Source organism: Poecilia mexicana, unplaced genomic scaffold (genome assembly GCF_051168715.1).
Source record: "Poecilia mexicana isolate PSO_F unplaced genomic scaffold, ASM5116871v1 scaffold_18, whole genome shotgun sequence".
Taxonomy (NCBI): Eukaryota; Metazoa; Chordata; class Actinopteri; order Cyprinodontiformes; family Poeciliidae; genus Poecilia; species Poecilia mexicana.
This window is the reverse complement of record NW_028263387.1, coordinates 18086878-18111685: the sequence shown is the minus strand read 5'-3', so window position 1 is coordinate 18111685 and position 24808 is coordinate 18086878. Positions and strand designations below refer to the sequence as shown.

Sequence of the window (24808 nt, the reverse complement as noted above, 5' to 3'; positions counted from 1 at the left end):
TAGCTGTTAGCCATCGGTAGCTGTTAGCGATCGGTAGCTGTTAGCGATCGGTAGCACTGTTAGCGATCGGTAGCACTGTTGGCGATCGGTAGCACTGTTGGCGATCAGTAGCACTGTTGGCGATCAGTAGCACTGTTGGCGATCAGTAGCTCTTAGCGATCAGTAGCACTGTTGGCGATCAGTAGCACTCTTGGTGGATTTAGTGTAACAGAGCAGAAAGCTGAGGTTGTTGTTTCCCCCTACAGCCAGTGGGTGGCGCAGGTTGCTACAATCAATAGTAGCCACACAGACACCAAAAGGAAACAAACGCACCCAATTAAACACTCTTTCTATTGGCTGAGAGGTTGCCAGGCAACGGTGCTTTCCTGTTCCAAACACGAGCAGAAAGTGTTTCAGAGGTTTGCAAGTGGAAATTTAATCCGAGCAGAGACGAGTTTTGAGCGTGAGGAGAAAGGTTTGAAAAAACACAGTGGATATTTGAAAGACAGCAGAAGTTCTGAGTACAAAAGACATGAAAACCTGGTTTCAGACTAAAAATGTGTCCTCCCGAATTATAGCAGAAAATTTCCTCCATAGACATCATTCAATTCTATTTAAAAAGCTAGTTGAGTCACCGGAACGTCTTTTGTTACACTTTTTAAAAAAGTTATTTAAATTTGTTTTAACTTTGATAGAAATCTACATCTGCATTCAGATGTTTGTCGACTCTGTTTGATGGATGTAGATTTTGCCCGTCTGTGTGAACCGTATCACTGACACAGAGTTTGGACTGAACCCAAATCTGATCTCAGTTTGAGGACGTTGACAGACAGAAGGTGAAAGTTTTATCAACCTGTGTAGAGTTTAGAGAGACACATATAAGTGAATCAATTTTAGACATCAGTCCAGACCTTATGGGGTATTTTGCACACATCAGATCCCAGGAGGGCCTTGAAACATTCTGTGATGCATCGTCAGAAGTTGAAGGAAAAGTCAAACAGCCTGCGAACATAAATCCACCTCTTACTGTACAAGTTTAACTTTTAATGTCATCTATATTTTTTATACCATGAACCAGTTTTTTTTAAACCTAACCTTGATAGAAACTGCATCTATAGTTTATAAATTCAGATTTCGCAGAAGAAAACTTCACCTGCAGTCCCACAAAATTAAATATGGATCAAGTCAAATGGAAGCTTTTGTAAAAATAAGATCCCCGTAAGAGAGAAACTCTCGAACTACATTTGGTTGCAGTAAAACCACAAACTTAAATGTGTTTTTGGGGGGTTTTTTTGTGGTAGAGCCAGTAAACAGCCAGTAAACTGAACAAAGAAACAAACGAGCAGTTTTATTTTAGGATTGGGGTTATTAGGCTCTTTCTAATTTAACAAATCCTAAAACTTATCACCAAGTGTTGCCTCTTGCATAACAGAAGATAAAGAAGAAACATGTACAGCTCAGCCAGCCATCAGAGTTCAATTTCACATTCACATCTGCCCAAAAGAATCATACTTTCTGTTCAAACTAGAGTTCTTTTAAAGCAGTTCTGGTGTCCAAAATGTGCTCTGAAAACTGTAGCTTAATTTACTTTAAGCCCAGTTCACGGCACGATTTTTCGCTCCAATATTTTTCCTCCCGTCAATCTTAGAACGTTCGGCATTCTAAGATTGTTGCTCCCAATAATCGTAACCGATCAACCTGCTGTGTGTGACGTGTTACGACTGATCGGGTCGGGAGAACGTCGGAACCGCTCGGATCTACAATCAGGAATATTCAGCATGTTGGATTGTCTTGGACTGCATCATTTATCGCTTAAAGTAAGCTCAAACTATCACTATTGCTTCTACGTTGTCAGCCGTGTTTACTCTAAATTCACGTATGATACATTGGGTCTTTACAGGATTTTTTCTCAAATTTGAGGGAAATCAGTACTATCGTTTTTTATTTGGTTTTGTGGTTTTGAAAATCAGCGGTGAATTTTAAAATCGCGCCGTGTGAACCAGGCTTTAGTGGTCATTTAGTAATCCTTGTCATTGATGCGACTCTAGGACTTCCTGTTTTAGTGGAAAAGTTGAGTTTCGGCTGATGCTTCATGTGGTTTAGGACTTTGCGTTGTGGCCAGCCTGAATCTGTGAAGCAGCTGCAGTGATGCTGTGAGAAGAAAGGCCGGCCTGTGGTGCTGATTATCTCCACCAGTCTGGTGCACACAAATTATGAGCTGTAAGATAAATGGGTTGAACGTCAGCAGTGCATGGTCTTTACGCTGTGCAGTGCTGGGAGAAATGCTGGATTTCTGTCCCCGTTGTACATTATCCCTCTTGTTCTTGGTCTCCTTCTGTCCATCCTCCCTCTCCTGATTAGCATGCACCGTCTCTCTCCCCTTTTGGCCTTTCTCTTCCCTGTCCTCGTCGCCTTCTGGTGGTTTTTGCATTCCTCTCCTCACTCCTCCATCTGCTTCATAACAAGAAAAGCTAGATTTAATTAATAGGCCAATAGTGAGGCTTGAGAAAATGAGCTGAAAAAGGGAAGGGAATCTAATCGGATAGATTGTGTTTTGTGTGTGTGGATGTCCCCTGGGCCAACGTTTCAGCCTCCTCTCCACCCCTCATTGCCCTTATGCCCTTTCCCGTTTCACTTATGTCAAACTGCTTCCCCATCTTTGTAATGTATGTGATGAAAACAAAATCCCGTCACGTTCACTTGGATCAGTGTCTATTTTCTCTTTGCCCTTTTTGTCTTTGCCTCTTATTTTTTAGCTTCCTGCATATAAACACTTATTTCTGATCTCAAATGCTCATCCGTGTTACACGATTCCTCCTTACCTCGTATCGCTGCCTTCTTCTCTGTTCTTTGCTTCTGCCATCGCTCCTTTTTTTGGTTTTGTTTGCTGTCTAAAGACGTCTTATGAAATTCACACAAGACGGCTGCCTCTGCTGTCTTTATTTGCTTTCCATCTGTCCTTCATACTTCCCTAAGTCTGTCTTTTTTCCTCTGTGGGTTCTTTTTCGCTTTCCAGTCCCATTCTTCTGGCCCTCCCTGTTGATTTCTTGTTTGTTCATTCTCTTTGCTATTCATCGATGCTGCTTCTTTCTTTATACGCAGGTTATCTGCATCTCTCTTGTTGGGCCCCAGTTGCATTTACGTTTCTTACTTCACAGAAAGTTTCTTTGGACAACAGAGTTGACATTCAGTGTTCTGAATATTTTAACACATGTAATTTGTTGGGCTTTTAGACGGACATATTTTCCTCTAATCTTATACATTTCTCATTTGTGATAGGGTTGGACAATAAATCAATAATATGTATTGTGATATATATTGAGATCAATATCAATAGATTATACGTCTGATAGTCAGCAAAACAAGATTGGTGGCATTAACTAACTTGCTCACTCTGTGGTTACCTAGCAACAACTAATTCCTCACTCTGTGGTTACCTAGCAACAACTAATTCCTCACTCTGTGGTTACCTAGCAACTATCTGAGTAACTGGCACAGCAGCAGTTTAAGGTTTTGCCACAGAGCCTCGTATAGCATATAAAACTGTGGATAAAACAGAAAATTTTAAGCCACTGGTCTGGAAGTATTTCAGATATTTAAAACAAAAACTAACCAATAATTATCTAGTGACTGATATAAAATGCTTATCATAATGTTTTTCAGCCATACTGTCTAGTCCAGTTCACCCTGTACCACCAATTATGGGCGAACTCCGAAAACGACGTCAACAAAACCTTTCCTTTTGAAAAATACTAAATATTTAATGAGGTGTTGGCTTTTTGACACATCTCTGTAAAAACCACTCGGGTTGTTCGCTTGCATTTGTATTTTACATGTTTTATAGGCTTAGCTACACAAGTTTTAGCCAAGACTGCATTTTGACCACTTGCCTTCAAGGCATCTTTGATAAAAACATATTTCTTGCAGACAACTTGTGCAACCGTGAGTTACATAAATGCAGAGTAGAAGAAACTCGCGCTGACCTTGTGTTGACTCGCACTAAGCTGTCTTTGCAGTTAAAAAGTCAAGTATTTACTTTAAAAGGAAGAAATGTTTTGCATTTCTTGACCACGTATGGGAGGTGGGTTGAGACTGAAGATGAAAGATTGGGAGAATGGGAAAGGAGATGAAGGAAAAGGCAATGAATGTAGGAAGCTTCTGCAGATAATGACATACTTTTCCATTATCTGGGCTTGGGATTAGACAGTCTTTTCTTTTCTGTAGTGTCTTATGTTTGATTCTGTTGCTTCATCACTTTCACAAGCCTAACACGATTCTTTTGGTTTGTTTCATTTTGAAGATATTGAAATTTGGGAAAATGTTTACTTTTTTGTGTTGATGGGCATTTTGAACATTAATGCACCTTGAACTTTTGTACATTGTCATGCCATAGCCACAAACTTGTATTTTATTTTGACTTTGCATCAACACGGTTTGTAATTCTGATTTCAACAAATGAGCTGCTTAAATTCCAAATTTATGTACAAGGAATAATTTAAAAGTGTGAAGCACATTTGTGTTTGGGTCTCTTCCCTTTAATGCCCCAAAATGTAATCAACCAGTTTGCTTCAGAAGTTGTCTCTCTATCTTGTCCTCTCTCTGTCTAGCTTGCTGTCTAATTCTCTGTCAAGCTTTTTCAATGGGCTTTTCTATCTCCCCCTAAATAGCTTCATCTCTCTTTAACTACCTTTACCATTCTCTAGCTAACTCCATCTCTAGCTCTATCCCTCCATCTAGCTAGCTCTTTATCTTTCTAGCTGTCTATGCAACTCTCTCTAGCTAACTCTATCTCTCTATAGCTAGCTTTACTTTTCTCTAGCTAGCTCTGTCTCTCTATAGCTAGCTTTACTTTTCTCTAGCTAGCTCTGTCTCTCTATAGCTAGCTTTACTTTTCTCTAGCTAGCTCTATCTCTCTATAGCTAGCTTTACTTTTCTCTAGCGAGCTCCATCTCTACAGCTAGCTTTACTTTTCTCTAGCAAGCTCTATCTCTACAGCTAGCTTTACTTTTCTCTAGCTAGCTCCGTCTCTCTATAGCTAGCTTTACTTTTCTCTAGCGAGCTCCATCTCTGGCTCTCTATCTAGCTTTGCCTCTTTAGCTAGCTCTATCTGTAGCTCTCTGTCTAGCTCTAATGCTCCATAGCTCCCTTTAGCTGGCTCTCCATCTTGCTCTTCCTTGCTAGCTCTTTATACATCTCCCATCTCTATCTCCTCTATCTAGCTTGTTCTCCCATCATTCTAGCTCTACTTAACTAACTTTCTAGATCTCTAGTTAGTTCTTCATCCATCTTTCTAGCTTTCTCTCCATCTCTCGCTAGTTCTTTCAAGCTAGCCCTCTCCACACTTGTCTTATTAGCTCTCTTTCTCTGTGTAGCTAGCTCTCCATCTTCAAACTGTTCCTAGTTCCCTCTTGGTCGTTCTGTAACCATATCTCTCTCTAGCTAGCTTTATCTATCCTGCCTACTTTTTCTTTCTATCTAGCTCATTTTAGCTACTTGAGTAATAACTGAGTTCAACATCTGATTTAATTTGTAAAAAATAAAATACTGTAATCAGAAGCTCAAATTCTGATATTTTATGGGATAACTTAAAAAAAAACATTAGGGAAAACATTTTTTCACAGCAAACTTTTATAACAATATTTTATATAGTATAAATGTTAGAACAGATCAAGCTACTTGTAGTTACAAAAGCTACTGTTTGCAGTATGTACACCTGGCCTCCAATAGGCTCAACAGATTGAAAATAACCAAACAGGGAAGCTTGTTTACAAACAAGAAATCTCACTTTTAACCATGAAACCACCAGACTCGTACCTACAGTTCATGTTAAGCATGTTTGTTCTTCATTCAATGAAATAAGTAGGGGCGGGTAGAATAGTCAGAAAGTAATATTAAGCAAGCAGAAGTAAGAGGTTTGGGTAGTTACTAGTTACATGATGAGATGTTTAAAAGTTTGAATATGTCAGCTTTTCATCTTCCAGCAAAGAGAAGATTTAATGTAGTTTACCTGAATGTAGATTCAACTCAGTTTTCCGTCTTTATTTGCCCCTAAAACAGCAGAAGTTCTCCACCACCTCATCGTTCCACCATCATCCACCCTCTCCTTGAGTCATTCCTTATCCCCATACCTTCGCCCCCATCTCAATTCGACATGGATGTTCGCTTTCTTATCTCACTCATTCCACTTTTCCATGTATTCACTGTATCTCAGCTTTCCACTCCAAGCCCATCTCTCTTCCTCCTCCTCCACTCCTCCACCCTCGTAGGCCTCCTCCTCCTCTTTACCTCCTTTCACGTTCTTCTTTTGAGCGAGGCCAAATCCAATCTCTTTCCACGCACCCACTTTTCCCACTCATTCCGTTTTCATCCAGCTTTTTATCTTTATCCACACTCCCACACCTTCTTCTTCCCCTCATGTAATTTTTTTGGTGCTCTCTCTGCTCGATTAGGGGGAGTATAGCTGTCATTCAGCCTTCATCTCTCAATTTCCCTCATCCATCTGGATCTCAAGAGTAGACTGGGATATTCTCTTAACCCCTGTGCTTGTCATTGTCCCCTCCTCTCTTATGGCCACAACAAGCTGCTCCACTCCCTCATGTGTTTTCTCTTCTGTTTGCCTCCCACTTTTAGTTCTGGGCGCACAGCCACCTTCCTTACCCTGGCTAGCAAGCTATGAGTGCAATGACTGAAAATGATATGCAATTAGTACTCGCCGTTTCAGTGTGTGGAGATGTGGCGTTTCTGCACAAAGTTTTGTGTTCCTGCTGCTTCATGTGAGGGCTGAATTTTACAAACAGGTTAATGTCAGTGAAGGCAGTAAAATAGTTCAAGCTGTTTGATGCATTTATTTCCTGTAATTTGCTAATTTAATGTAAATTTTAATGTTTAATGTTTCTCATTCGTGCATGTCGTCCACCCTTTAGCAAAGGCCAATACGTTGTACATCCTCCAATGACCTCGACCATTGCTATTTAACCTGTATATAATTCAGGGCAGACTGGATAATTTCAGCCTAATTACATTTTAATGAAACCTTTTCTGCACTTTTTACACCCGAGCCTCAATTGGCTTCATAATGAACCCGCCACTTCTCTATAATCAGGTATATTTTTTATCAGATTTTACTGTTTTTATAAAGAATAATCCGATACTCTATGAAGCCTTTATAATTAAATGCCACCATTTTCTTGTGTGTAGCAGCATTTCCCAGTTTCATTGTGCAGCTAATTAGTCCGTAAAGTCGACTAGTTTAACATTGTAGCCACTTTGTACTGCAGCTTAAATCCCTAGTCAGATTGTGTCAAGTCTTGCCTCAGACTGGATAAAACCTTTGCGCTGGCGGATAAACAATATCTACATGGGCCTGACCTGTACCTCGGATGAAAGGGTTTTATTTGATCTTGAAGGTCGCTGCGGGGGAGCCCTGCTGGGTTCAGATGTAGTTTAAGGTTGGCTCAGACCTTGAGAGCTGATTTGACTTGGAGTACTTTTAAGCTAAAGCTTCAGTACTGAAGGGTCGAAAATGAATTTTCTTTAAGAGGTGGACTTTGAAAGGTACTAAGACATTTCTTTAGTATGAACTTGAGCTGTAGTTAGCATTTCTAGTTGGATTTTTGTCTGTGGTACGTTCACATCATTCACAAAAGATTAACAGGTTCTATAAAATGATAGTTTATTAGGAGGTTAAGAAAATGTGTGTTAAGTATTTCCCTCTTACTTTTTATTTCTTTATTTCTTTTTATTTTTCCTTCTTTGCTACACTTGTATGTTTCAGGTCATTCATTAAATATAAAATGAGTTATAAAGAGTAAAGGGAATAACAATACCCTCTATGTTATGTTGTGTTCAAGTTCGACCCGTGTGCACTTTGAAGTCAGATGCTTCATATTTTGCTCCAGACGCGTCAAAATCGCCCTCAAACTCTTCCGGCGTCTCCTCCATATTTCATCTAAATAAATACGTTTAATTAACGTGATTAAATGCTTTTGCTGGATGGATTTGGATAGATCAGATGTGGGGAAATATTTTCAAATAGTAAAAGTTATAACTTACCCGACATTCCATCTTCCTCGCTGATCTTCTTCTAAGCAAGATCCTTTCTACTTCGGTCTCGATTGATCGGTCGTAGATTACAGGACGAGAGCAAACAGCAACAATTGGTTTATTGGCTGTAGTTTTTTTGGTAGATTACGTCAGAAACTACATCACTAGATCACATAATGCCGTCGCTCTGATTGATTGACGTTCCGTTTCGAGCGGCGAAAGTTCAGATTTTTCAGCTCCAGCATCTGACTTGTAAAATGCTCAATGTTTCAAACCACGCAGCTCTAGACGCAACAAGCTGCACCCTCAACGCGCTGCACCCTAGGCGCGCTGCACCCTCAACGTTGCACCCTAGGCGCGCTGCACCCTCGGCGCGCTGCACCCTCAGCGCGCTGCACCTTCAACGCGCCTCCACATAGACTTTGGATGTAAACCAGACGTGCCTGATGCGTTTGGTGTGAACGCATCATTAAAACGTAATTGTACTTTGGCTTTACTCGTGCTGATTGCTGCCTGAGATGTTGACTAAAATCACGTGAATAGAACCTGTTCAACAAGAAGTAAGGTAAAAGAGCTAATGAAAGCAATATTTAAAAGTCTATCTAAATCATTTCAAGAACAGATGAGAAACAGTCACTCAGCTCTGTTTGGAAATGGTAACTAAACCATTTTTAGGCCTTTGATTCTAGTGAACTACATTGTCAACCTTGACATTCAACATGGAGAAAGCGTGGAAGTTTTCCAAAGATTGGCCGATCCAGGAGATCACATAAGAATCAAGAACAACGTCTGAGACGCTGCAGGCATCAGCTTCTGCAGTTAACGTCCTCCTTCATGATTAAACAATGAGAGTGAGAGTTCAGCTGCAAAAACACTGCTGGCTAAAACATTTAGGTGTTTAGAGACATGCGATGGCATCACCTCAAACATGTTTATGCTTGAAAACCCTCAGATTGGGTAAGGTTGCCAGTTTTTGCAAATAGCTGAATGGCAGTTATTACCTCTAAAGGTTGTTCATCCAATCCTCGCAATAAAATAAATTCAAAAATGTCTCATTTGGATTTTTTTTTTCATAATTTCTCTGCCTGTCTATTATGTTTCTGTGTTGCGTGTATTTGGATGAAGAGAGTTTATATGAATGGAAATGTTAGAAGTGTTCAGACACTAAGGTAGCCTGAAGCTTATTTCCCTGACACTAGGTGCATTGCCAAATATCTGGGTTCGTGGGGTGAGGGTATTTCAAAGAACTCATTCCTGGACCCATTTGGTGGTCTGCATTTTGCTTTTAAGATTTTCACAGATCAAACAAATGTTAGAAGCTTTTCAGAAGGCGTCACCGGAAAAAAAAATGCAAAAACTGGCATCCTTAAAGGCTTGGCCTGAAAACAGACACACCGTGTTGGACTAAAGATATTAAGAGATGCAAACTGCCTGCCCAGATAAAGAAACAAAAAATACTTCACTGGGCCTCTTTCAACTGTGATTACGACGCTACTTTGACTCTTTTTATTCAATAAGCTCATCCAGAGACAAGTTTATATTTCACAAACCTAAAATTAGGAATGTACAATAAATCAGTAACAATATATATTGTAATAGACACATGATAAATATCAATAGATAATGTGTCTGATAGAATGTTCAATAATTTCACTGAACTCAAATCCAGAACCGCACAGCATTCTGGGGGATGTAGTCAAACGAAAGACTTTAGCCGCTCAGCTATGAGCTAAAAATGGTTGTTTAGCATCAACCAATTCACGCACTCTTTGGTTACCTAGCAACTCACTTGTTCTTTGGTTACCTAGCAACTCGCTTGTTCTTTGGTTACCTAGCAACACCCTTTCGAGTAACATGCGCAGCAGTTGTTTAAGGTTTCACCACTGTGTCTCTTAACTGATTAAAAATAAAAAGACTGCATTGAGTGAAAACTGGATAAAACGGGAAAGGTCACAGCTCCGATATTTAAAACAAAAAAGCTAATCAATTATCAATATTAACCCATATTAAATGCTTATATTGTGAAAGATTTTTTAAGATGTTTACTGCAGGAATGTTTGAAACTTTCACATTGGACATAAAGCAACTTGATCTGAACCACGGCGTCGTCATGGACTGGAAACTCAATGGAGTCTTCAGGATGTCTGGATAATTTCACTATAGATTAATGGGCTTCAAGTTGCTTGTTGCTGCAACCGTTGCTGCTCAGAAATCTTTCAGGGAACTTCTCAACAGCTCTGTTGTGACACCTTAATAATCCGGAGCAAATAACGGCTTTTCCAAAGTTGTTTACATGCTTATCTGTTCGCTGGGTGCATTTGATTAGAGACTACTGGCTGCTGCTCAGCCTCCTAATTCATATAGATGGGTTTATGTGAAGTTGTATTGACCTAGTTTCTAAGAGCCGGCGAGGACCAAATTCATTTATCTTCTGTACAACCATGCAAGATGAGGAGTTTTTGGTTTCCACCATCATGATTCTGTTTTCGTCCTTCAGCTTTACATACATTTTAATGTCTTGTTCCAAAATGATCTTGTAAGCTTGAATTTTTGTAGATTATTAAGCCACAATGTACACATTGTTTCTGAACAACACATTTTTCTTTGAACCTGCTTAATCTGATTCCTGTCGGTGCTGCTGGACGACTGATTATGTTGGTAAATTATAGTGGCAGCTGCAACAATCTGGCTTGTTCTTGCATGCAATAAGCTCTTATTTTGTAGCATCCATCTGTGGGTTTGCTAAATTGATCATTTTGTTAGGATAGTCACACTTTTCAGAAAAAGATTAACCTGTGGCTTCAACTGGAGGGATAATTACTGAAATCAGTCAGTTGGAAAAACAAAACCTAGATCAGATCTCTTTCAAAGTTTTTGACAGATGCCAAATTGAATATTGTGTTGTATTTGAAAAACTTGCAAATAAAAAGCAACGTAATGAATGTAATGCAAACAAATATCTGGAAAATGAATAGAAAATTCTAGAAAGTTGAGCTTGGAAAAATGATAAACAAAATTTGAAACTTGTCTCAAGTAAAATTGTTATTCGTAATATAAGTTAATACTCTTATGAACCCGTTTAAAACATGGCTAAATGTAGCACAATGCTTTCTAAAATCATCTTTTTAGAAGAAAATATCCAATAAATTAAATATTTCAACTCAATTTAATTGAGTTTCTTTGGGGCATCATTGTGCATATAGAGAGGTTTTTCTGTTTGAGCGCACTGTGGCTAAATGTTAACTGGGATCTTCACAAAAAAGAAGTGAAAAACTTCTTTTCCCAGTTTACATGCTGCTTTCCAAAAACGTCTGGCACAACTTCACCAACCCCCAAGATGCATAGGGCAAAAATCTGTTAAGGTGACGACTCCATCAACACTTCAAGTTCTAGAAAACAACTTTATTTGCAATCTCTGACGAACTCTGCAAGCCAAAATGCATTGGACTGCAGATAAAGTTGTTTCCTGGCACTTTGAGTGTTGTTGGAGACTTAACCTCAATATGCTCCCAATGTATAGCTTTGATGTCGTTATGTATAAATTCTCAAAACAAATTCTTGAATACTGAAGAAGGGTTAAGTTTTTTTTTTTTTAATGGGATGTGCATTAGAGTGCAAGGTCAGGAAGATGAACCCAGGAGGCCTTTTAAGCTTTACATTTAAATAAATGCATACAGATGAGGCAGCTTTGATGGAAGTTAAAGCTCAGGGAATTGAAGGAAAATTAGAGTACCCTCTATCCAGGCTGTAGATTTATATTCCCTCTTAAGTTTGCTAATAGTAAAGCACAAAATTATCCATCATATTGCTGACTGCTTGTGCGCGTAAATTAAAAATAAATGTGACAAATGATTTCCAGATGTTGTTTATTGGATAAAGTAGCCTCATGCGTTATACTTTGTCCTTTCTTTTCGTTTTTCATTCTCAGCTCTACAGTAAATTGTTCTTGCAAAATGTGAACAGCTTAGTAATTTAAGACTTTTAGACTTTGAATTTGTTCCATCTCAATAAATGAGCCAGAAGGGGAACACATTATCTTTACTTGGTGAAGTTGTTTTGTCATTATTTAGGAAATCCTTGAAACACAACACTGGATTCTTCTTCTTTGGTTTTAATTTGTCAGGCTTTTGTAAGTATGAACATCTCAAGTGAAAAGAGGCTGATTTGTGAGATTCAAGACTGAACACTGCAACGGAAACCAAAAATGTATATTGCTGAATAATGCAAGAAAGATTTTTGTTATCTGACCCTTCCCGTCCCCAATCACTGAGGTTTACATCAAGTTTATAGAGATATAAACTTGATGCAAGTTTATATCTTGCACCAAGATATAAACTTGATGCAAGATATATCTTGGTGTCCATTAGATATGGACACCATGTGTGCCAATATGGACACCAAGGGCATATTGGCACACCAAGGGCCAATATGCCCTTGGTGTGCCCTCTCACACCAAGGGCAGTGAGAGTCAAATATGATACTGTAATTTAAAATATAAAGAGGATTATTATTAGGTAATATTATGTTAATACTGTGGCTTTAATATCATAACTCATTTTCTTAGCGTGACCCTAAAAATCAACCATAAGCTCAATAGTTAGGTTATCTGCTTTATTAGCAAGGCTGTTGATTTTAATGGCAGACGCTGAATAATTCAAACCTTTTGTTGCCAAAATGCTTCAAAACAAAAGTTTCTTTCTTTAAAAAGAAAGGTGAACGGTTCTCCTTTGGATCCAATCTTTAGTTAAAATCTGCCTGCAGAACTTGATAAACTGGAGACATTTCTATTTTGAAATCAGGTTTATTGGAAGATGGAAACCACCTAAACATGTAGATCAACAAGGTGCTGAGAACCAAGACTTGTGAAAACAACGTTGTACATGTGTGACCGTTCTGCATTTGTCTCAGGTCCAGTAGGTTAACAACTTCACGACGGACTCATTCAGGTTCACTGTATTTATTCTAAGAAAATCAAGTTGGCGGTTAACACCAGTCCAGCAGATTCTGCCCCAATAATTAAACAAAATTCAATAAATAACCCTAAACAAACTACAAAGCAGTAGCTCCCAAAGAGCATTTAGAAGCAGTTAACATTTGTACAATTAAACCTAGCTAAAATGGGCAACATTAACAATAACATTTAAAAACGTACACAAAACATAGCAAAATTACAAGTATTGTGTTGCAAAATATAATACTTGTAAAGAAAACGTAGAGCTGATTCTAATGCATACCACAGTTACCGACGGCAACAGAAGAAAGGGGGAGGAGCTGTCGGTTACTGGTTGCTACGGTAACCACCAACTGCCAAGAGCAGCGTGACTGAACTTAAAGCACCAATAAATGTCTGAAGAAACAACCTGACTAAACAAAATACATTCAAAGAATGAATAAACACATTTGGACAAACTTCACATCTATAATACTGTTAAAATAAAACCCTGCTACACATGTAAATAAACAGGGTTTATTTCCAACACGTCTTAAGTGTGTGTTGGAGGGACTTTTAGAGCGGTCATCTTCACATTGTGCCTCATCGATCTTTACTCAGCTAATTACCTCTGGTCTGCTCCTCAGCGTGGACCTGGTGCACGCCCAGCTGCATGTGTGCGAAGGCCGCAGCCTGCCAGAACTGGGCCTGAAACAAGACAAGATCAGGGTGAACGGCTGCGCCATCCAGTGCAGAGTGACGACCGAAGACCCTGCCAGGGGCTTCCAGCCAGACACGGGGAGGATCGAGGTAAGCGTCGCATAATTTGACCACTACAGCGCTTCCAAGTTGGGAATTACTTAAATTACATTACTGGATTTATGGGTGAATTACTTTGTCCTGCTTTTGGGCTCCATAACATTAAATAAGAATCGTTGTTACTGGTTGAAAATTCTTCTAATAAGTAAGGCCATAGAATATGGAAAACAGTCATACTGAAAATATGCAGCAGATGTAATGCTGAAACTGCAGGTTATTTGCTGAAGTTGTCGATTTTAAATTACCCAGTTCTGTCTTTTTTGTTTTATATCCTAAACAAGAAACTATATATAAGCTGCAGTTCCTGGGTGACTTCAGCAGCTGTTCTTGCAATGGGAAAGTTGGATGTTTTGTAACTTGGAGCTTGTGTCATATTTCAGAGTGGTGATGTATTCCCAGAGCTAGGCAGCGAGTTGAAAATGAAGTTACATCCCTTGAGCATCTTCACATTTTGTCATTAAAAACACAAACTTTAATCTGTTGGGATTTTATGAGCACAAAGTAATGGATATTTTTGCAGAGTTTTGTCTTTCCCAGCTTTGTGTAGCTAGAAACTTGATGTTTTTGCCCATTTTCCTCCCAGAAACAACTCGTACTGATCAGATTAAATCAGAACCCGATCAGCTATAATTCCTTCTTGATGTTCAGGATTATTATCCTGATGGGATGTGAATCTTGTTTTTTTGCAGCTTGTTAAAGGTTTTCTTTCATGATTGACCTGTTTTAAGGTTTCCTAAGCCAACTTTGACCAATTTCCCTCTTCGTAAAAAATAACTCAAAGCGTAATACTGCTGCTGTATGTCATCGTTGACGGTGGATGTACTTATGGTGATGTGGATTTATTTTTTTGCCACTTTTATATGAAAATAAATAATGATTTTGGTATCTTAACCCTTTCATGCATAGTGGTCATTGCAGTGGTCAGCTGTCTAAAAGCCATTTTCTTCTGCTTCTTGTGGATTTTTATGTTATAAATGGACACAGACCACTGAAGTGGACACTAATGCATCATAAAATACACTACTAACTACTGGCCATCAGCTGCAAATGCAAGAAATTATTTTTGTTAAATCCAATATGGCCGACAGGCAAAAAAAAAAGCACGCCAACCAACCCGGTCCCTCCTCCTACTGTAGACGACTCTTGCAGGTAAAAAAAAATATTGTGACATCAGATAACCCCTAAATAACAATACTACTGATGTATGTTTCAAACAACAACTTTGTATTTGGAGAAAATTACAATTGATCACCTAAAAAAAAAAAAAAAAATTAACAGATTTTTTTTCCTTCCTTTTTTTTATGCCTTAAGAAAATAAACAAGCATTTGGAAAAAGATCCTGACACAAAGGATCATAATTCATGCATGAAAGGGTTAAGTTTCCTCATTAACTAATGTTCCCAATAGAAAAACATTTAAAACATTAAAATACTCACAGCTGTACACTTTCCTAATTTAATTGATCCTTTTTGTGTCTTTATGAGGGGTAACAGAGTAAAGTGATTTAAATATACATTTTTAGAATGATTCAATCCTTTTGCAAGGTAAGTGGTTTGTAGATCCTGTTTGGTAATTGTGTGATGCTTCTCCAGGCTGTAAGTGTTTGTTTCTGGAGGACTACCCTCTCTCTGTCGGCGTTCAGACATGAGCGCACACACAACACGAGGCTACGGATGGTTACACACTCATAATGACCTCTGTTTGTCTACAAACTAAGACCCAAGCGCTCGTCCTCCTCCACTCTTTTCCACATTAAAGCCTTTGTGTGAAAGTTTTACATATGCAAATTTTCTCTGATTGTATTTATTTTGAGTTAAAGTGTTGAGGCTCCTTTCATCGTCTGAGGCTGAAGGCTTCCTTGCTGTGATTTCAGCCTCTCTGAACCTGGCGGAGTGTGATGTAATAAGATTTACATACCTGGATTTCAGGGATTTTCTCCCATTCCTCCTCAGATCCTCTCGGGCTCTTTCAGGTTGGATCAAGAGGTTCTGTGTTCTGCCATTTTTAGGTCTTAAGCAAAGCTGGATTTTTGGGGTCAGGTCAAGGCTTTCACTGGCATAAGTTACTTATTTTAAAGAGTTTTGTCATCAGGCGCATTCCTGTCATCATTAATCTCCCCTCTATTTGCCCCAGTGCTGAATTAAAGCTTGTTAATTGTTTTGTCTATAGTCAGCACATGCCAGTGCTTTTATTTCTCATCTTTACTGTTTTGCTGACAAGGAGCACAAGGTAAACAACCATTATTTTGAGCTGATGATGCTAAGAATGACATTTATTTTAAAGTTCTCCAGTCTGCTGAAATGGTTCCGAAAAATCCTATAATTAGTCAGCATGAAACCAAAGTAAGCTTTAATTTATTTAGCTAATAACCGTCTTGTGTTTGGCCTCGGTCTGGCCACTCTGCTTTAAAGCCCGGGTCTGTAGCGGACGTCCTTGGTGCACAAAAACAATCGATGCAACTCAACCAGCATTACTCTCATGGTTTTGGTAACTTTGATTACCAAAGCTTTTGTGTTATCCGCGTTTTGAGCAGGATTCCTCTTTACTAAACCACTTTAAGAGATTTGTTTTGCTTAAAGAGTGCAGCAGAGAATGTGTATTTGTTTAATTTAATTTAGAAATCTTAGTTACAAATGAAGGAAGACCTGATTATGGAAAGCTTAAGCAGTTGATCATTTTTAAACCTACAGCCTAAACTGCAATTAGATCAAATCTTAATGTGTTCAAATGGCCTAATCAAAGTCCATACCTAAACAAATTTAGTATCTTGACCAGGATTAAAAACCAGAGAGAGCTAAGAAACTTTTTGTTATATTCATCAACTTTTCAAAGAATAATAAAAGTATTGGCCCAAATCAGAATCGGCAGGTCAGATTTTTTAAAAATCGCTTATCAGCAAGAAAACTGCAATTGGTGGAAAAGCCGATGTTCACAGATGTTTCCCATTTGATCTGACTGAGCTTCACTTCTTATTCTGAAAAATTGCGATCAGCCTCTATAATAACTGATTTAATGAGTTGCAGCATTTAATTTATTTTTGGGATCAATTAAATATTCTTGAATTGAATTTGAATTGAATCAAAGATGCAGTTTTCTGAATATTCAAAAATATCTGCAGTTGTAGTTGCAGATATTTTATTAGTTGCAGCAAATGCATATAAACAGTCAAACCCTGCATATGAAATGTATTGAATTTTCTAGTAGTGATGAGACTAAATACGGAAAACTCATTTTGGAAAATTATAGAGGTAATAAAAGCATCTGAAGTAAACTCAGGTAGGGAGGAAAAACTGATTGTGTGTAGATTTAGTTGGTAAAATGTGCTAAAATATGCAAACCATGCTATTTTATAATTATTAGTAATGTTTCTTTCCACTCTGTCGCATGTCGACTGACACATTTTTCTGCGCCACCATATTCCTGTTTTCGCTGGTTTATATGAAACAGGCCTGCATGTGTTAATGAGGTCTACCTGCATAGAGATGAAATAACAGGCAATTATTTCCAGATTAGGTTTTAGTCGGTGTTAGAAACTGCTGTAAATTAAGCCAGAAGTTAGACGTGTGCATTAGTTTTAAACGCCACAAAAAATAAAGAAAAAACTCACCATAACCACTTTTTCTGTCATAATTGCACACCTGAGCACAAATAATGAAGCCCTTTTTCTCTCCATCTGGTGTGAATAAAATTCCTGACACCTTAGCTCAATAATTTTCGACTCCTTGGATGTGATTGAATCGGACCTGCTCCGCTGGCTTTCCAATTAAACACATCATCTGTGTGCTGGTTCTGATCAAGTGGAAAATGAATGGTTCTGTTCAACACATGGATTTATTTAAATTGAATCAGAGTCCATTATTTACCCCCCCGCCCCCAGGGGCAGTTGTTTTAGTTTATCAGCAGTTTATTGGGTTCAGTGGCAAAACTGGATTTAACTTTAGTGGCGCCGTTCACATGAAGCGTTTATCTGCAGGAGGAGGATTTTATGATCGAGAAGGAGAGAGAGAGAAAGGAGAGATGGATGAGGAGAGAGATGGATGAAGGGAGAGAGAAAAGAGGAGAGATGGATGAGGAGAGAGATGGATGGATGTCCAGAAAAGAGAGATGGATGGATGGAGAGAGAGAAGAGAGATGGATGGATGTCCAGAAAAGAGAGATGGATGGATGTCCAGAAAAGAGAGATGGATGGATGTCCAGAAAAGAGAGATGGATGGATGTCCAGAAAAGAGAGATGAATGGATGTCCAGAAAAGAGAGATGGATGGATGTCCAGAAAAGAGAGATGGATGGATGTTAAGAAAAGAGAAATGATGGGTGGATGAGGAAGAGAAGAGATGGAGAAAAGAGAGATGGAGGAAGTGAAAATGGATGGAGAAAGATGTGTTGAGAGAGAGAAGAGAGCTGGATGGAGAGAGAAGATAGAAATGCCTGGACGAAGGGAAGAGTGATGTAGAAATACAGATGAGAGATGGAGAGAGAGAGATTTAGAAAAAGGAGAGATGGATGAAGAGAAGGATCAACAGATGGATGTATTGTTGTCGTCTCTGTTTTTCCATAAAAGCTTTTCCAGAGCTTCTCCATTACTGTGCTTTTCATTAAACATTCCTTCGGTCGTAGTAATGGGTTTATTCTGACCTCTTCAAGGACTTTCTCATTTTGCTCCCTCTCTCCGCTCTGCATAGCTCGCCTCTCTTCCTAGAATACTGTACATATTTCACATTTGTCCCCACTTCTCCTCCTTTGACCCATTTAAATGGTTCCTGTTCCCCTTTTTGTCTCCACTCTCCTTCCCACAGTATGCTCACCGCGTCTTTGTGCTGCGGCACGTCTACGATGCGTAGGTCACCAGGACGCGTCCCCTCCCAGCCCCTGGTATCGCCATGCAATATGAATGAGCCAAACAACATGGAAAAGCTTCCCACATTTGAGGGATGCATGAATAAATGATCAGTGGAGGTCAGGGATGAAGCAGCTGAAGGGCATGATGGGAATATTGTCCCTCTGCATGCTTTCAGACACTGGTGGCGCCCACGGCTCGCCGATTGTCTTCAGGAGATGGAGATGGATAAGCTCATTCTGATGCGCCTTAATATGTTTGCCAAAAGCTTAGACACTCAGACTCTGGTCTGAATGTTTTAAATGGTGTTTCCCACATCAGGATAGTAAAGATGCAGATTTTTTAGTGTCTATTTTTAATTCAGATACCAATTTATAAAGCAGTCTCAAGATTGTTTAAATTATGTGACTGAGAAAAAGACAGTGTAAACAAAAACATTTATTTAAAACAATTCTATAAGACTCCACATTATAAGATTTCATCAGTGTATTTTTAAAGAAAAATTGTTTTGCACATAAAATTATGCAACTCACATGGCCGGTATTAAGTTAGCTTAGCTGCCTGGCTTTTTCTTAAAGGGACAGTACTATGCATTTTCCTGCTACATAGTGCTATTTCGTAGCATAATCAAGTAACTTCAGTTGTTAAAAAATGCTTTATATATTAAACTGGACTTTGTAATGTAAGACCTTGAAATTGGGCCTCTGTGTCTTTAAAACCCCAGCTCTTTCTGAAACTCCGCCTCCAGGAAGTCATCACAACGTCACTCCTCTAGTAACCCTTTAATAACGTTTTTACCTGTGTTTTACAGTGTTTGCTAATTGCTGCGGGCTAGTCTGAAGGAGCTGAGTAGGTATTATATGAAGGAGGTGATGCTATCAATCTTTCTTCGTCATACAGTCATCCAGTGGTTTTTTAGTCCACCGGACCATCATCCGTTTCCATCCATCCATTTTTATTTTTCTGCGTGTTGGTCCATATGTGTGGCTTGCCATCCATCTGTTCATTCCTCCATCCCTGTCCAGATGGACACATCTGTCAAGCTGTCTGTCCATCCAACTATCAAACTGTCCCTTTCCTCGCCTGTCCATCTGCTCGTCCATTCATCAATCAGTCCATTGATCCATCCTTGTATTTTTCCTCTTTCATCTGCTGGTTTATTCATTTTGTCACCCTTCTGTCCAACCATCCATTCATCTAGTCATCTGTTCATCCCTCCATCCAGTTTTCTGTATCATATCTGTCTGATTTTATATTCATCTGTTGAGCCATCCATTTATCAAACCGTGCCTTTCCTCATCTGTCCATCTGCTTAACCATTTGTCCATTTTTCTTTTCTTCCATCTGGCGGTCCATCATCCATCAGTCTGTCCATCCGTATACCTATCCATTCATCCATTCATCCAAACTGCCTGTCCATCCATGTCTTTCTATCCATCAGTGGAATCAATCCATCTGTCCAACTGTCTCCTTCTTGCTTAATCCATTTTCACAGAGCATTTCCTTCAGAAATATCTACAGGAAATTTATTATGAGCTCTAATAGTTCAACTTTTAAACATGAGACTCCAAGTGGTGGACATTTGACTCTGGGACCTGTTGTATTTTGACAAGAAGCCTGTGCAGGAGCCCTGTGGAGTGAAGCTGGAGTGGACTGAAGCTCATGTGGCGATGGTGCTGTTGAAACTGCTGTCTGTCAATTCAGCTCTGTCAAAAGTGCTGTAGCGTGACAGCAGGGGATCGCAGGAGTCGCACACTGTGCTGGAAAGCCTATTTCCTCCGTAAAGCTCTAAAATCAGCTCTCCTGTGCGCCGTGATAGAGTATCAGGTAATTTCAATCCAAGAAAAGCATGAAAATATGCCGGCAGGACAGATGGGGAGGCTGGTTATTGGCTGTCAGGGTTCTGGAGAAGCAGGAAAAGAGATGAAAGGGAGGTGCTCAACATGGGGGGGAGCAGGTTGTTCACTCTTTTTGAACAGAGTGAAAACCAATAGGTGGTCCGAGTATAGGGAACATGCATGCTTTAGACTTCTTTCACTTGATTTTCAAGCAAACTTTTTGTGAACTTTCTGCATTGATCTTCTTCTAATTAAGCTGCTTTAGCAGGAGAATGAATTTGGTAATGGGACCCTTACTGTTTTGTGCCCTTCTGTGAAAAGAATCAGACATTATGAAGCTAAATGTACAGAATGAACTTGGACGCAAGTTAGCTGTTTGCTGGCTGTGTACAAAGTGATGCAACCAACTCGCATTAAAAATGGATTTTGTTTTTTAATTGATAGGCTCTGCATTCATTAAATGCATCAAAACTTAAACGATTTGATGCATAAATCTTAGATGCACTTTTTGCTCAGAGTGTGATGTAATTCAGCTAATGTTGGTAATAAAGGTTTAATTTTCTGTTGGTTGCACAACCTGCAGAAAATTATCTTTTATGGCCACTGTTTGTCATATTAATTAACTAAATAAAGAAGGTTTAAACAAATGGATTGGAGTCAGATTGGATTTTACAGAAAATCCCAAATCTGTATCGGCCAGTAAATGTTTTTAATTCACAATAGTAAGGTCTATCTAAATACGTCTTTAGCAGATGTTAAATCAGCTTACAAGTATAAATGCTGGTACAATATTTATATTTTTGCTCTGAGTAAAGGTTTAACTTTTAGTTTATTTAGCATTTTAGAAACCTTTGTATGATTTTGCAAGCTATGTGAAAAGTGTTTTGCTTTCTAAACATCTGGTCAGATATTATCTCACTTTGACTTTGACAAATAAAAGGCTTCTTTGAGAAGCTGACAATGATGAAATACCCAAGAGAAAAATATTTTTCTTGGGTGAACAACCAGATTTTTTTTATCCAAGCTCAGGTACTTGGAGCTGCTTTGACTTTAACTGATTTGATGTTAACTGACTTATGCCGAAACTGACAGTAGCTAAGAAAATTTCTATTAAATGTATAAAGACTCAAAAACATATAAAACATAGTTTTCTTAAGGCATATTACATAGATTCATTACACAGATTGTCATCTCAGATTTTTATATGTTGAAATTAGTACAAAAAAATATAATTTCAATAAATAAAAAGTGGAAACTTGCAGAACTTAAAAAAGGAGAACAGAAAATGGAATACTAGCACACTCTGTGGTTTCCAGCAAAGATAAATTTAAATCAGCCAATCAGACATCAGGATCTCTAGAAGCTGCCATAATCCCGCCCACTTAGTGTGATTGGTCAATTTGACATTTTAAATTATCGTATTTTCCGCACTATTAGGCGCACCTAAAAACCTTCAATTTCCTCAAAAGCCGACAGTGCACCTTATAATCCGGTGCGCTTTATATATGGACCAATATTGAGCCACAACAGGTCTAGCAACTACGGTAAGCAGCCGCCGACTTCATTTTCGCCCGTAGAAGAAGAAGCGCGTGGTGCATGCTGGGATAGTTGTCAGAACGCTGGTTTGTAATTATTAATAAAGTTTGACCGACCTATCTACCTACCGACCATCTAGAATCAGGTCGTGTGCAGGTGTGCCGGTGCGCCTTATAGTGCGGAAAATGCGGTAACTCGAGATAAACTTCAGCACGGGAAATCATAAAATAATTATATGTAGTTTCTAAATTAATACATTAAGTTGAGGTACATAATAAATTCAGTGTATTTAGTTTTAAAAAATTAATGACTCTTAAAATATACTGCTCAAAAAAATAAAGGGAACATTTCACTTTAATTTTGTGTGTGGCTCCAAATCCAGGCCTCCATTGGTTAATAAATTTGATTTCCATTGATGATTTTTGTGTGATTTTGTTGTCAGCACATTCAACTTTGTACAGAACAAAGTATTCAATGAGAATATTTCATTCATTCAGATCTAGGATGTGTTATTTGAGTGTTCCCTTTATTTTTTTGAGCAGTGTATTTCATGTTATTGTAATTTGGCTCTCTTTGCTCTCCGTATTATTGATGCCATGTTGAGTTTGTTATGCAGTTGAAGATACTAAATCCCTCTTGAAAAGCTGCTTTACATAAATTGCATGTTTCCCATTCATAAGTTCCAGGAAGCTTTTCAGTCGAGCTGATGAAGTTGAAACAGTAAAATAATCCTTAATCTTTGCTGTGCTGTAGACCAGAAAACCAAAAGCTAACAATTGAAACTTTAATTCATGTGAGAAATGCTTGGATAGTTTGATACTTATTTATTTGATATTTTTTATAATTCATGTGTGACATGGTATTATTTTAACAATGTTATACATGTGAAGTTTGTCAATTTATTTGTTTTTAGTCAAGTTATTTCTCCAGACATTTAGTGGTGTATTAAGTTCTGTTACGGTGCTCCTGGCAGTTGGTGGTTGCCGTAGTAACCAGTAACTGACAGCTCCTCCCCCCCTTTTTTTTTCTGTTGCCGTCGGTAACTGTGGGGCAGAAGCTTCTAGACTAAAGTTGACCACCAACTTAAGTTCCTCTTTTGTTGGGATAAATGGTGTGTCTGTCTTGAAGTCAACCTACTGGACCTGAGACAAACACAGAAGGGTTACACACGTAAAGCGGCTAAGGCAGCAGAATCCAAGAGTTTGAAGAGTAGGGTAGTAATGAGTGGTGATGGATGCTTTATGATGAGACCGCTGGCAGCAGCTCTGTCAAATGGTATCAGAACAAGGTGAACAGTATCGGGGAGGCAAGGTGAGACAGAGACTATTTAAGCACCCATAAGCGTTTTTTTTTTTCCTCCTACATCTTGTCACGTTTAATGTATAGTCCTCATTTGGGCAAATGAGCTTTCTAAAAACGAGTCAAACTTTTTAAGCTGTGAAGCTGAACACGAGTGAAAAGCCTCCACTCCCACTGAGCGATAAGAGGATAATGAACGGCCATTTACTGAAGTTGAAATCACGCTACTGTGATAAGATGAGCACATATTGGCATGTTGGTGTAAAGGAAAACGGTTAAAGCTGGTTTTATCTTATTTAAAAGAGAAATGGTGTACATTAATCAACATAAGTCAGTATGTATTGTAAATGTGTCAGATTTACACGTAGATTAGGGGTCTACAACCTGCACCTCCTGAGCAGCATCTAGCTTTTAGATCCCTCATTGTAAATCTTTGTACCTTTTGCCAAAAAGGCTAAAGAATATAATTTTTTTTTTTAAATGTAAAGGTAATAAAAAATGGTACCTTTTACGATCATGTGGTAATTCATATGCGACCGAATTATGTCGTAAACGTACGTCTGTGAAGTCGGGGTAGCTAAAATATCCATCTAAAATTAATCAAACTTAATTTAATTCAATTTTTTTTAACTTAGATTTTAAAAAGTAAGTTATGATCCAGTATTAAAACTGTGAAAGCTGTTGGAAAAGACATTTCAATGTTTCTGGTAACATCCTCACAAAAACCAGAGATTATTTAAACTGCACTGAAATTGTACTTTTTTCATTTTTACTTTGTAGATGTGTGTTATGTGATTGTATTTTATAAATTTATGTTGAACTGATGAAGGATTGGATTAGGACATCGCAAGTTGATCCTTTTTGTTTGGTACCAACTCTTACTGCAGCAGAAACCATTTGAAAGTGGTGTTTTAATCGGCATTTCTTTACTTCGGTAAGAAATGCCGTCACACCAGATGTCATTCCCTGACCACATACCATATCTTTATCTGTCCTTTCTCTAAATTTTCCTTCCCTATTTACGTCTCATTTTGAGCCTCAACCTTCTCACATCCTGTCATGTTTTCCTTCTTATACTCTCCTCTTTCTCCTTTTCCACCAGCCTTTTTTTCTTGATATAAAAGAACACTAATGAGGCCAAATCTGCTTCCGTCTCCTCCCAGTGTTCCTATTATCTTTACGCCTACTGTTACTTAGCTCCTCATTTGATTTCTTTTCTTCTTCACCCCCTCCACTTCCTTCATTACTTCCCACTGTCCTGAATCTCCGAATGAAAGGAAATCCTTGCTGTAGCTGCATCCTGAGCCCCGGGCCAGCTTCAAACCTCACTTTGTCGTCCTCATGTCCCTCCTTTCGTTCTCCCATCTGTCCAGATTTGACAATCCGAGCAGGGTTTGAGACATCCCGTTATTTACAGCATGAATCATTGGCCTTTCTCTCCACAATGTCACCCAGAGTTACTCGCATCTGTCTCTTTCTTTCAGCCTCCTATCTGTCATCTTTCTCCTGTTTGTTTCTTTTATTGGAA

General features: G+C 38.7%; 1 protein-coding gene across 3 annotated transcripts in view; it reads left to right on the top strand.

Moving 5' to 3' along the window:
* pcxb (pyruvate carboxylase b) overlaps positions 1 to 24808 on the top strand; it is a 381625-nt gene that overhangs the window by 90890 nt on the left and 265927 nt on the right. For all 3 annotated transcript variants that reach the window (XM_088016052.1, XM_088016053.1, XM_088016054.1), the window contains exon 11: positions 13600 to 13762. In XM_088016052.1, coding sequence (XP_087872178.1) covers positions 13600 to 13762 — 163 coding nt within the window. The remainder of the gene's footprint in view (positions 1 to 13599; positions 13763 to 24808) is intronic.